The sequence below is a fragment of the Stegastes partitus genome, unplaced genomic scaffold (assembly GCF_000690725.1).
Source record: "Stegastes partitus isolate 25-593 unplaced genomic scaffold, Stegastes_partitus-1.0.2 Scaffold2472, whole genome shotgun sequence".
Lineage (NCBI taxonomy): Eukaryota > Metazoa > Chordata > Actinopteri > Pomacentridae > Stegastes > Stegastes partitus.
The window spans coordinates 38992-49969 of record NW_007580203.1 but is presented as its reverse complement, the minus strand read 5'-3'; the positions used below and the strand labels follow the sequence as shown (position 1 = coordinate 49969).

Here is a 10978-nt window from a genome sequence, read left to right as displayed (position 1 = left end):
CGCCCCCACTGGGACGCAAACCGGCAACCTTCTTGCTGCGAGGCAACAGTGCTACAATGTATTATGATAGATTTAATATATGCATTTTAGGGTAAAGTAGGGTCATTCAAACAGCTAGCAGGCTAACAAGGCTAACATAACTATCACAGAACAATAGAGGAGAAACGTTCTAGAACATTAGCATATGTTTAGCATGAAAGCAAAATCATTGGAATTGACTGGAAATCCATCAAAAGTATTCAAAATCCATCAACAATGAATCTTATTATCTTAAATATAAAGATACTTTATTTGAGGGGAATCGGTTTTCCTAGGATTTAATTTTAGGAAGAAAACACAACCTCACAGAAAGTGTAAACCAATGTTAAATCTCACCACAGAGCAGCAAAACTTACAATTTCATATTGACTTTTTAAATTTTACACTAAACCTCATCTTGATTATCCTTTCAGATGAACAAAGATTTAAAAAGATAACATGCTAACATTTAGCCAGAAAAAGTTTCAAGGGGTCTTACCTCAAGTCAGTGCGACGCAGGAGTGTGACATCAAAGGGCATCCCGCAGGCTTTTATAGACTCCCATGACAGAGAGTCGGGCTTTGATGATGGGCCGTCATCAAAGCCCGCCAAAAACACTCCACTATTATGTCTTGTATTTTTGGTCAGTTTAACTAAAAGTTTAAAAAAACACAGAAAAAAAAAAACAAAACTACTATCGTTGTCAGGCAGTTTGGGATTCCTACCGAATCTTTATTGACTGCAATACACAGCCATCTTATACTGTGAGTATGAGCAAAAAAAACCCTTAAAACTTTAACTGTTATACCACTGCAACAGCAAGTGATAGCAGAATTATGTTAATTGAAAATTTGATGATCAAAGTCTTGGATTAAATTAGATTGACTTTATTGACTTCTTTTTATATATATATATATATATTTTTTTTTTAAATGTATTAAAAATATAATATAATCTAATCTAATATAATACATGCATACACACACGCACACACACTGTATCAACTCATTTCATTCTCTCTCAGGAGAGTGACAGTCTGTCAGGGGCTGATTGACAACTCAGTGCAGCTGGTCATGTGACTCACTGACAGTCTGAGGCTGAGCAGAAGGAGAAAAATGGCTCCTTCAACTTAAAGCTACATATCTCTAAAATGGTAGCAGATAACAACACTATGAAATTGCGTGTTAGTAGGTCAAAGTGTAGTGAAGGGGAATACATTGTCAAAATGGAGGTCAGACGGGCATGAGGTTGCAGCGCGGACCAAGGACCCGACACTGCTTGCAGCTTTAATTAGCAGAAGTCCTTGCCGCAGGCAAGGACCCTATTGTTCATGTACTGTTTCTTTCTTCTTATTATTGTTATTTGCCTGACCAACGCGAAACCATTAATTAGACCCCCTAAACACGCTCAAAAACTCACCAAAATTGGCACACATGTCCGAATCGGCGAAAAATTTGATAAAATGAGCCGTTAAAGTTGATGAGCTGTCGCAGCTTCTGCTCAAACTTTATATGGTTGTGTATGGGGCATGTGCAGACATGCTGTGACATTTGGTCATCTACACAAAAAACTAAAGGTCCTACAGCTTTAAAAATGACACTGAGGGCTTCCTAACAAGATTTCCCACAAAAATATGTTGTTTTTACACACATTTCGTGAAAATTGTGGCAGTGTGAGAGAGAGAACGTGAGTAAAACTCTCACTCTCTCAGTCAGGGGCTTGAAGAATGATGACATCATCACAGCTCAGTGCTGCTGCTCCTGTCACTGACAGGCTGACAGGCTGAGCAGAGACAGAAACATGGCTCCTTCACCTTAAAGCAGGTTTAACTTGAAGAACGGTCAGATGGGCATGCGGTCGCAGCACGGACCAAGGACCCAACAAACGCTGCTTGCAGCTTTAATTAGGGTCCGAGGACCCCTACTTGCAAAGCAAGCAGGGGTCCTTGCCCGAAGAGCATGAAACTAACGAGCATGAAACTAACATGGGTTTTACAATAATCCGGCATCAACTTGTGGCTTGCTGCCATCTTAAATACTGCGTGAAGGTCTGTAGAGAGAATGGCAAGCCACGCCTCGCTGCAGCCGGAGAAATCGGCTAATTGTAACTCCAAACACCTGGTCACTTGTCCCTCTGGCTTGTTGCACTGGAAAGTAGGGGTAATACAAAGGTGCTCCATTAGATGGAGCCAAAGGCAGAGGTCATATCAAATCCTTTTTGAGGGCTGTTGCTTTTATATGTTCTGTTTCCCTCTGTTTTGTGCCATACTGATGACACCCTATTCTGAATTTTACATCAAGAGAAATATTTGGGTTTGGATATTTATATATTTATTTATTTATTTATTTATTTGCTCAGAAACACAAAGTAATGTTGGCATACTTTTTTAATAGTTTACACACTTTTATTACAACATTGCTCATCAGTGTCACTCCTTTAGAATTTTTCAATGCACACAAACAGTGCCTGTGGAAAGCCCCGGCCTTTAGCAATAGCCCAGGTGTAGAAAAGTAATGAAGGGTGGAAAAAGACAGTATGAAGTATGAGTGATGAAATTATTTGCCTCTTCGTCCTCAGGCCAAGAAAGCTGGTGCCTTTTCAGAAAGCAAAAACCTGTAGGGCTGCATTCCTCCAACCTGCTGGGGAAACTGGGTGTGAATGATGTTGTGAAATTTGGGAAAAACCATGAATCATTGGCCATTACTGGCTAAAACACATTCCAAAGGCTAACGCTAAATGTCATTATACGAAAAATGTATGCCCACATCACTATCTGCCTATGCAGGGTGGTTAATCTTCATCTGAATAACAGCATGTTACATTTTACCTTGATTGTAAGACAGCATACCCAGATGGAAGATAGATTTCATGTTGTTTAATTCTCTTCCAATAGACACATTGATAATTTTTGTTCCAGTGTTATTGCCAGTAACTTTAGCTGTTACCTGGGCCCATTTTTAGACAGACGCTCAATAAAAACAACTCTCACCATAGATTCAGTACAAACAATGATAAAAGTAAACTGGTGGTAGATCTATTTCAGCAGAGTTTACAAAACATTGTTTTCTTTAGATGTAGAGGATGTCACTCCCTTTTTGTCCTTTCTGATGTTTCCTGTAGTAGTAATGTCCGCTGTATATGTGTTGTCTGTGTTTTTTTGTTGTTGTTTTTTTCAGAACCTTAAAAGCAGTTTAAAAGTCAGTGAGTATTGTGAATTTAAATGAACCCTGTAACACTGTGATGGATTGCATGCCTTAATGTATTTATTCATTGCCTGAATGTTTTACTGACAAATATGTCAGTATTGTAACGAAGTTGTGTGACCCTGTAAAACAACAATAACATCAGTGTTGAACCTTCGTAATGCTCTAGTGGCTGAAGTCCACAAACCCTGAGTTGCAAAATGTTGTAGATGTATGAGTTGACTTCCTGAATGATTTCGCTGACATTACATCAGTGCATTTTCTATGGTAGCAGCAGCAGAAAGTTTGAGAGATATTGGCAGTTGATCACCTATCACTAGATACCAGCAGAAATCCACATCAAGGTTCAGTCTCATTTTACTGCAATACAGAAAGCCTGAAGGTCAGACTGTGTAACATGACACATGAACAGACTTGTTGAACACAGCGAGTTTGCACTACAATATAATTTCTGTCTCATTGTAAGGATACAATTAGTATCAATATTCCCTCTTCAAGTTGCCTTCCCTTAGGTTTATCTAGGCATAGTGCCTAGGGTTAAGAATGTTAACAATCAACACAAAAAAGTGTAAAGAGGTTTAATTCCACCCAGGAGGTTCCTGTGCATGTACCAGGCTCTATCTGTTCTTAACACATAAAGAAAAGGCCTAATACTTCTCTGACTCAAATGGGTGTCGCATTTGTTGTACTTCGTTTCAGTTGCATAAGATTTGACCGCAGTTCAGAATGGCTTCATTAACATTCATCTTCATGGACTCATTGTTATAAGGCTTTTATATACAACCAAATTCCAACTTTTAATTAGACAGAAGTAAAACAATGAAAATAAAAACAAAATGCCAGAGTTCAAATGTCACTCAGGACTAGTGATCAGGACAAGGAAACGTATTGAATTACACAATTTCCCCCAGGTGTCTCTACCCAGAAAGCTTAGTGTTTATTTTTTACTTTACAGTTTTTCCAGGTAGAAATTGTAAAAGAAAAAATAGCCTTGGGCTTAAGTGGTTAAATGGTATTGTTTTATCATTGCTGTTACTGGGATAAGTAAGCTTCTTCTATGCATTCTGAGTCCTGTGAAAGGTTCTTGGGTACAGTGACAGAAAAGCCAATTGAATATTTTACTACTGTATATAACCCACAAAGATATCAGTACTCACAACAATATGCAAGGCGCCAGTTGCCGATTGCTTTGTCAAAGGGAATCCAAAGGCAACTTTGGAAATTTGGGTTTAAAAATTGTAAGGTCTTAACCTTACTATCTTAAGATCTATGAGATGGCACATGTTGGATATTGGGGATATATAAATTAAAAATGAATTGAATTGAACGAGCATGTCCTTTAAATTCTGTTCACAATGTTTTCTGATAAATTTATATTACCAGGTTTGTTTGTCATGTTAATATTACAGTACTGCTCGCACTTCCAAAAACAACGCATTTTCATTTCATGCTGTGTTTTTTCTGCTTACCTCTTTTTGAGTTTACACAGAGTAAGAGAAAATCTACATATAAACACAATCATCTTCTGCACTGTGAGTAACCTAAATTGAGTCAAAGGCAGTGTGACTGTTATCCAACCAGCATACAGTGCTGATAGACGTTTCAGCCACTCCAATCAAAGTTTGCACAGAGACGGAAATCAGAGATAAAGTTAGAAGATGTGCAAGCAACAAAATCAACACTACAGTACTAAATACATAGGCTGACATCATTGAGCAAACACAAAGGGTCAGTTTTGAGGTTTTTTTTTTGCATGTATATCTATACATTGCATGTATGTTTATACATTGTGTTTTGTGTTTTGCGCTCAACATAAAAACTTCATGTTAGACTTGTGTGTATATTTTCTTTTGAATTGTCTTGAATATGGGTCGATGTATATAATTTTGTAAACGTGAGGCAACCTTACTGGCAGTGTGTGTTATACATATCAGGAAGTAACTGAGCACAGTGGAATACAAAGCAGCTTGATAGAGTTCTGTTATCAGTCTTGGTAAGGTCTGTTTAAACTAATAAGACTACGTCTGCACAATGTTGGCTATTTACCAGTTATGCAAACTGTGTGCATCTATTTTTAGAAAATGTGTCCATCTGCAAACTGGTGTCAACCATACGCTCCACACCCCCTTTTTTGTGGGAGTGAAAAGCATCTGCGTCATGGAACTATGATAAAGTCAAGTCAGTTCAAAACAGTTGCATTGTATAGGGAAAGTCTTACTTTGTTTTAATTAATCACAGACCATTCTTTGTTAAAACAAAAACACTCGTTTGAGACAAAAGAAAAGGACTAGAAGAAAAAAAAACTAACTAAAGTGGTCATTTACTAAGGTAAATGAAACTGCATGACCTGTTTGAGAAAGCATTTTTTTTGTAATTGTTATAATTGATGTGAAAAGTTTCCAACAAATTATTGCACTGCTGTCTAAATTTGAGTGCAAAGCACAATTGGTAACTATGTTAGTGTTAATGATAATATATTTTAACTCTAACTGAGATGGTGTCGTAGAGATAGAAAAAAGGCTTCACATGAAAAGCAGGACAGGTTTGTTTTGTTGATCAAGTTCTAAGGAAAGCGGAGAAGGAGGAGGGATGTAGGTGTGGCCAAGTTCGGGTGGAATTCCCCAGAATCACCTGAGTCCATCCCTCACTCCTTTACAGAGGTATAAAACTTCTTACGTGGATAAATGCAGCAGGTGCATCTTTTCCTCAGAGTGACAGAGATTGCACAGAGAAGAGGCAGGTAAATTATACAGCATACACTGGATTGTCTTGGAGCATCATACTTTATCATATTGTGGCTTGTGCCGTGAGCAGGTAAAAACATTAAAAACAGATTTTCTGCATTTATTTGTTTTTTGTTTTCGTACTGTGTGTAGATAAGTATATTCTTCTATTTTTCTCAGTGTCTCCATGTCATCACCGTGCCTCAGCAGTATCCTGACTCATGCCAACCTCACCATGTATCAGACTGGCTCGCCCGATGTCCTGCCACAACAACTGAATGTGCTGCCCAGCATCAATACCCTACAGATCCGCAATCCAGCATACAACTCTATCATAAGCGGTGAGAGGAACCTTCTCTGCTGGTGTGAGATTTCTGCTTTATCACTGCTTTCAATTTTTTTTCTGTGTTTCCCTTAAATAAATTCAATAGGATTAGTCCATGGGCTCCTGAAGCCTCTGTTAACCATTATCAACCAGTCTAAGTTACCTGGCAGTTTCAGCTACAGACTAATCTCACAGTAAACAGGATCCTTAATTTCAAACCACAGCCAGTGGAACCATTTGCCTGCTCAACTTTACTTTGACCTCATTTATCCACTGCCAGCTTAATTATTTACCAGGCTGCCAATGTGTAACTTAGTACAACCGTCAAACAGAAGAATGCTGCAACCTCATAGTTGAAACAGTTCTGTTTGCTTCTTTTGTCTGACCACAGAGACAAAATCCAGACAAGGATACAATACCATGCCTGTGATGCAGTGCTATGTATAGCTGCTGAAGCTGATTCTGACTTATGCAACTAGAGCACAGATGAATCATAATGTATACACACCATCCATTCTCTAAAGAATGTCAAGTAATTCCTTGTTGTCACTTTGCAGGTCAGTGGTACAGGCAGATCAACCCTCACTGCTGGACAGCAGACCATGTTCTAGAGTGGATCAGTGACCACGTAGAGACCACTAAGTTTGACGCAAGCACCCTGAGCCTGGACTACTGTACCATGGATGGCCTAACTCTCTGTCAGATGAATCAGGACCATATGACTGAGGTCTTTGGCCTGCAGCTTGGTCCACACCTTCACCAGAGTCTGCAGGAATACAAGACCAAATATGGCAAGCTACATCTTTGATTAATTACAATTTATATAATCTCACACCTGTAACATATCCAGATGTAGTTAATCTTTTGTAATTTCTGCTCTAAAATATCATTTGATTTTGTGGAGAAAGTTCAATTTATTTTATATTTTTTTTTGGGTAAGACATCCTATTTTTCATCTCTTCATGTCTTTTCTTCCCAGACCTGCAAAGCTTATCAGGACCAGAGCTGAATGAAACCTGTCAGCTCCTGGACAACTTCTTGGACAACCTAAACTTCCCTTTGCTCAGCACCATTCGTATTGGCCAAGGTACATATTGTATAGAGATGTTATATACTGGCATTATATATATTTTGTGGAAAATTATAAGCTAACACTGTTACATAACTACCTATAGCCGAAGACGCTGTCAGCAAAAGAGAGTTTGACTACCAGGATGACTATAATCTGACCAGTCTGACCATGGAACCCGTGACACCTCTGGAAGACACTGAGTACCTGTCTGATAATCAGTCTGACAGCGAGTACAGCTCCTCCTCCAACAGTGAATATTTTATTCTCATGTTTACATGTTTATCACCTCCCAATTTCTTAAGCATTCTGTTTTTCTGAAACATATCTTTAATGTGTTCAGGTGGCATGTTTGGCTTTGCAAGCCTTGGCTCTCCAGAGTCTGGTTGCAGCGAATCAGAACCAGAGTTCTCCTACCCTGTGATCTTAAGTGAGTAAGCAGAAAAACTCCTTGTTTGTGAGGCTCTTTGCTTACAGTCCCAGCAGTGTCACTGAATTATGTATATGTCTAACAGTTAACTGTTGTGTTGACAGAGCCACACATCAAAAAAGAAGGAGAGTCTCGATTGAAGCGACCGCGGGGGCGTCCTCCTAAATTCAGCAAAGAGCACAGCAGCATATATGACAATCCAAAGAAAAATAAACATGGTGAGGCAATGTTGGAAGAAACATCATACTGTATTATTAATCATGTAAAATACTGTACAATATTGAACTGCACCTGAACAGTGCTGAGTTGTTTTATAGATTCCCTTTTGCATCACTTTGCATTTTTATCAGGCCACAGGTTCATATCAGTTTGCCTTACATGCTCATGCTGAGGAGGATGCAAAAACATATTTAGCTTATTGTGCACCACTGTCTGCAGCACCTCGCGGCACTCACCTGTGGGAGTTTATCAGGGACATTCTGATCCACCCAGAGAGGAACCAGGGCCTGATGAAGTGGGAGGACCGCCACGAGGGTGTTTTTAAGTTCCTCAAGTCCGAGGCTGTGGCTCAGATGTGGGGACAGAAGAAGAAAAACAGCAGCATGACATATGAAAAACTGAGCCGTGCCATGAGGTAAGTTCAAGAAGCAGTTAATAAAGAGAAGTTGGATTAGAAAATTGCAGCTGTTTCATTACTGTTCATCTGTCTTCCTGAACCTGAAACTGGCCAGTTATTTTTGAGATATGGTTCAGAAGTTCACAACACTGGCATTGTGGCACTACCTAAAACACAAAACAGAGACATGTGTTCTACATGTTTCAACATAGGCAGCTATTACAGACAATTTAACTTTATGTTGTTGGTCCAAGTTAAAGGGACTCTCTGAACACCACAAGTTTGTAAATTTGTAATGTAGGCTTTCTCTAAATTTGATCCAAACAAATCAATATACTTCCTGGTGATGTCACAGTGATATTATCAGTGTTGCCTCTACTGGTTCAATTAACAAAGCTCATCCAGGCCATGACATGTAAAATCCTTTGCTGATACCCATTAAAGAATATTCTAAAGGAGACTGGAAGCCACTTTTGACATTTACTAACAAGTGTTTTAAATCAGTTAAGTGGAGCAATTGATCAATTGATCAAGCAAACTGTTTAGGCTGTGTGTCAAACCTGACCAATTTATCCTTCTGGCCCTTTAGGTATTACTATAAGAGAGAGATCCTGGAGCGTGTCGACGGCCGGAGGCTTGTATACAAATTCGGGAAGAACTCCAGTGGCTGGAAGATTGAGGAGCTTGGCATGTGAGGCAGAAAGGCAGAAAGCAAATCAGAGTAGTAGAGCAGGAACTACAAATACCCATATGTGCTGTCAGAAGGAGAGAAAAAAAACCCTTACTGTATGAAAAGATTAAGACACGTACTTCCTCTAAGAAGGGAGATGTTGCAGAAAATGTATGCCAGTGTTTTTGGCACTTGTAGGTTTTATGAACCAATATTAATATTTTACATGTTATGTGTTTTTGATTGTCACTACAGAATCTATGTGCGCAATACTTCAGTATACATCATTTTAGATGATCACACAATAACAGTACATCTCATAGTAATAGCTGATAAAGCAACCTATTTACAGTTGTACAAATGTCACCCCTATGTTAGGCTTAATCTTCTTTACGAATGAAGGACTCACTCATCCTCATCTTTCACTGTAACTTTGGTTTTGTTTTGTCTCACTGGAAACAAGACTGAGGTAGGGCAAATGTAAAATTAGTTGTGGATCTGAACCCTCGACCAAGTGTGGGATAAACAATGTAAAGAGACGGAACAGAGAAAGATGGGGGATGTGACCTTAAATTACCACAGTAACAATATGCACTACATGTCTATTACTATTACTTATTGTAAAGTGTGTTTACGTCATGTAGTTGATGAGTAACTTAATCACATTATGTGATGTGATCTGTTTTTTTAGATTATGACCTGTAAAAAAAGTTTTTAATTAATCAGTCAGAAATCAGTTGCATGTTGTTTCTGTGATTGTCTTGATGTCATTGATCTACTTTTAATCCATTAATCTATCTTTGTCCTAAATGTGTGGTATGTGGAGTGAATCTCACTCTTGAGATCTATTAATTAAAGACATAGTGTTTCTACGGATTTTTAAAAATACAAATAAATCTTGGACTTCCTGTTTTGCGACTGATATTTACACATGTGGTATGATCTTATCAGCATACACTATGTAGTACACATAGCATGGTGTTTGTATGATTCCTCAACTGTTTAAATACAAACAAAAAATTAATACAATTTGCAAAGGTGCATTTAGTGGAAGTCTACAGTCTAAATGTCACAGATAATAAACATAGTAAACAAAAAATAATCAAAGTGCAAGTGATATAGATGGTGACTAAATCGTACTGGCATCTATAAATGCCAGGTCATAAAAATCTAGGACTAACAGAGAGACAAAATCTCTCCCTCTGGGCTAATTTTAATTCTACTAGCCTTTATCATATTGTCTATGTTACAAGAATGTTTCTCTTTGAAGTTTAGAAACGTGATATTGGCCATTTTCACAATATAGTGTTTTCTGTTTGATGCATGTTACCAGTAGTAGTCAGGAATTAAAATGGTAGCCACATTCACAGCTACCAAAGGACTTAGTCTAGTCATTCTTCCATTCATTTTATGTACAACACTTTATCTTGTATAGTCGCAGCAGGCTGGAGCCTACCTCAGTTGACTTAGGGCAAAGGCAGGGCATATCCTGGACAACACCAGCCCATCACAGAGCCAACATAGGGTCAGCACAGAGAGACAGAAAACTGAGAAGGCATTTTAATACAACAGACGTGTTGTTTTCAGTTGCATGTGCAATTTTTAAAAAAATCTTTTATTTCCTATGACTCCAATCACGTGTTTCTAGTTATTCTTTTGTTGCCAAAATGAATACCCCAGTCATTGTGAAGACTGCCACACAGAGGCAAATAATATTGTCCCAACTTCCTTATATTGTCTTCTACCACTCTGTATAAAAATTCAAAACTGTCAACTTTGGCCTTTGGCATCAAGTGTGACCACTGAACATAAATTAGTTAGCAAAGTTGCATGTGAATGCACTTTGTACTACATGGGGTAAAACTCTGGGGTTGGTGCATTCTTTGTTGAACTTGATAATCTCTGATTTCCTACAGAGAACAAG

General features: G+C 38.4%; 1 protein-coding gene across 1 annotated transcript; it reads left to right on the top strand.

Annotated features, from left to right (window-relative positions):
* The first annotated feature begins 5908 nt into the window (after positions 1-5908).
* On the top strand, positions 5909-9964 carry elf3 (E74-like factor 3 (ets domain transcription factor, epithelial-specific)). Its single transcript, XM_008305313.1, has 9 exons — positions 5909-6035; positions 6125-6285; positions 6827-7060; positions 7249-7356; positions 7445-7591; positions 7682-7768; positions 7873-7986; positions 8207-8402; positions 8974-9964. The coding sequence occupies exons 2-9, from the start codon at positions 6132-6134 to the stop codon at positions 9077-9079; spliced, it is 1146 nt and encodes a 381-aa protein (XP_008303535.1). The 5' UTR covers positions 5909-6035; positions 6125-6131; the 3' UTR covers positions 9080-9964.
* Positions 9965-10978: the final 1014 nt, after the last annotated feature.

Coding starts and splice junctions, on each gene's coding strand:
- elf3 (XM_008305313.1), top strand. CDS start 6,132: ATGTCATCACCGTGCCTCAGCAGTATCCTGACTCATGCCAACCTCACC. Junction 7,357..7,444: donor CACCATTCGTATTGGCCAAG/GTACATATTGTA, acceptor AACTACCTATAG/CCGAAGACGCTGTCAGCAAA. Junction 7,769..7,872: donor CTCCTACCCTGTGATCTTAA/GTGAGTAAGCAG, acceptor TTGTGTTGACAG/AGCCACACATCAAAAAAGAA.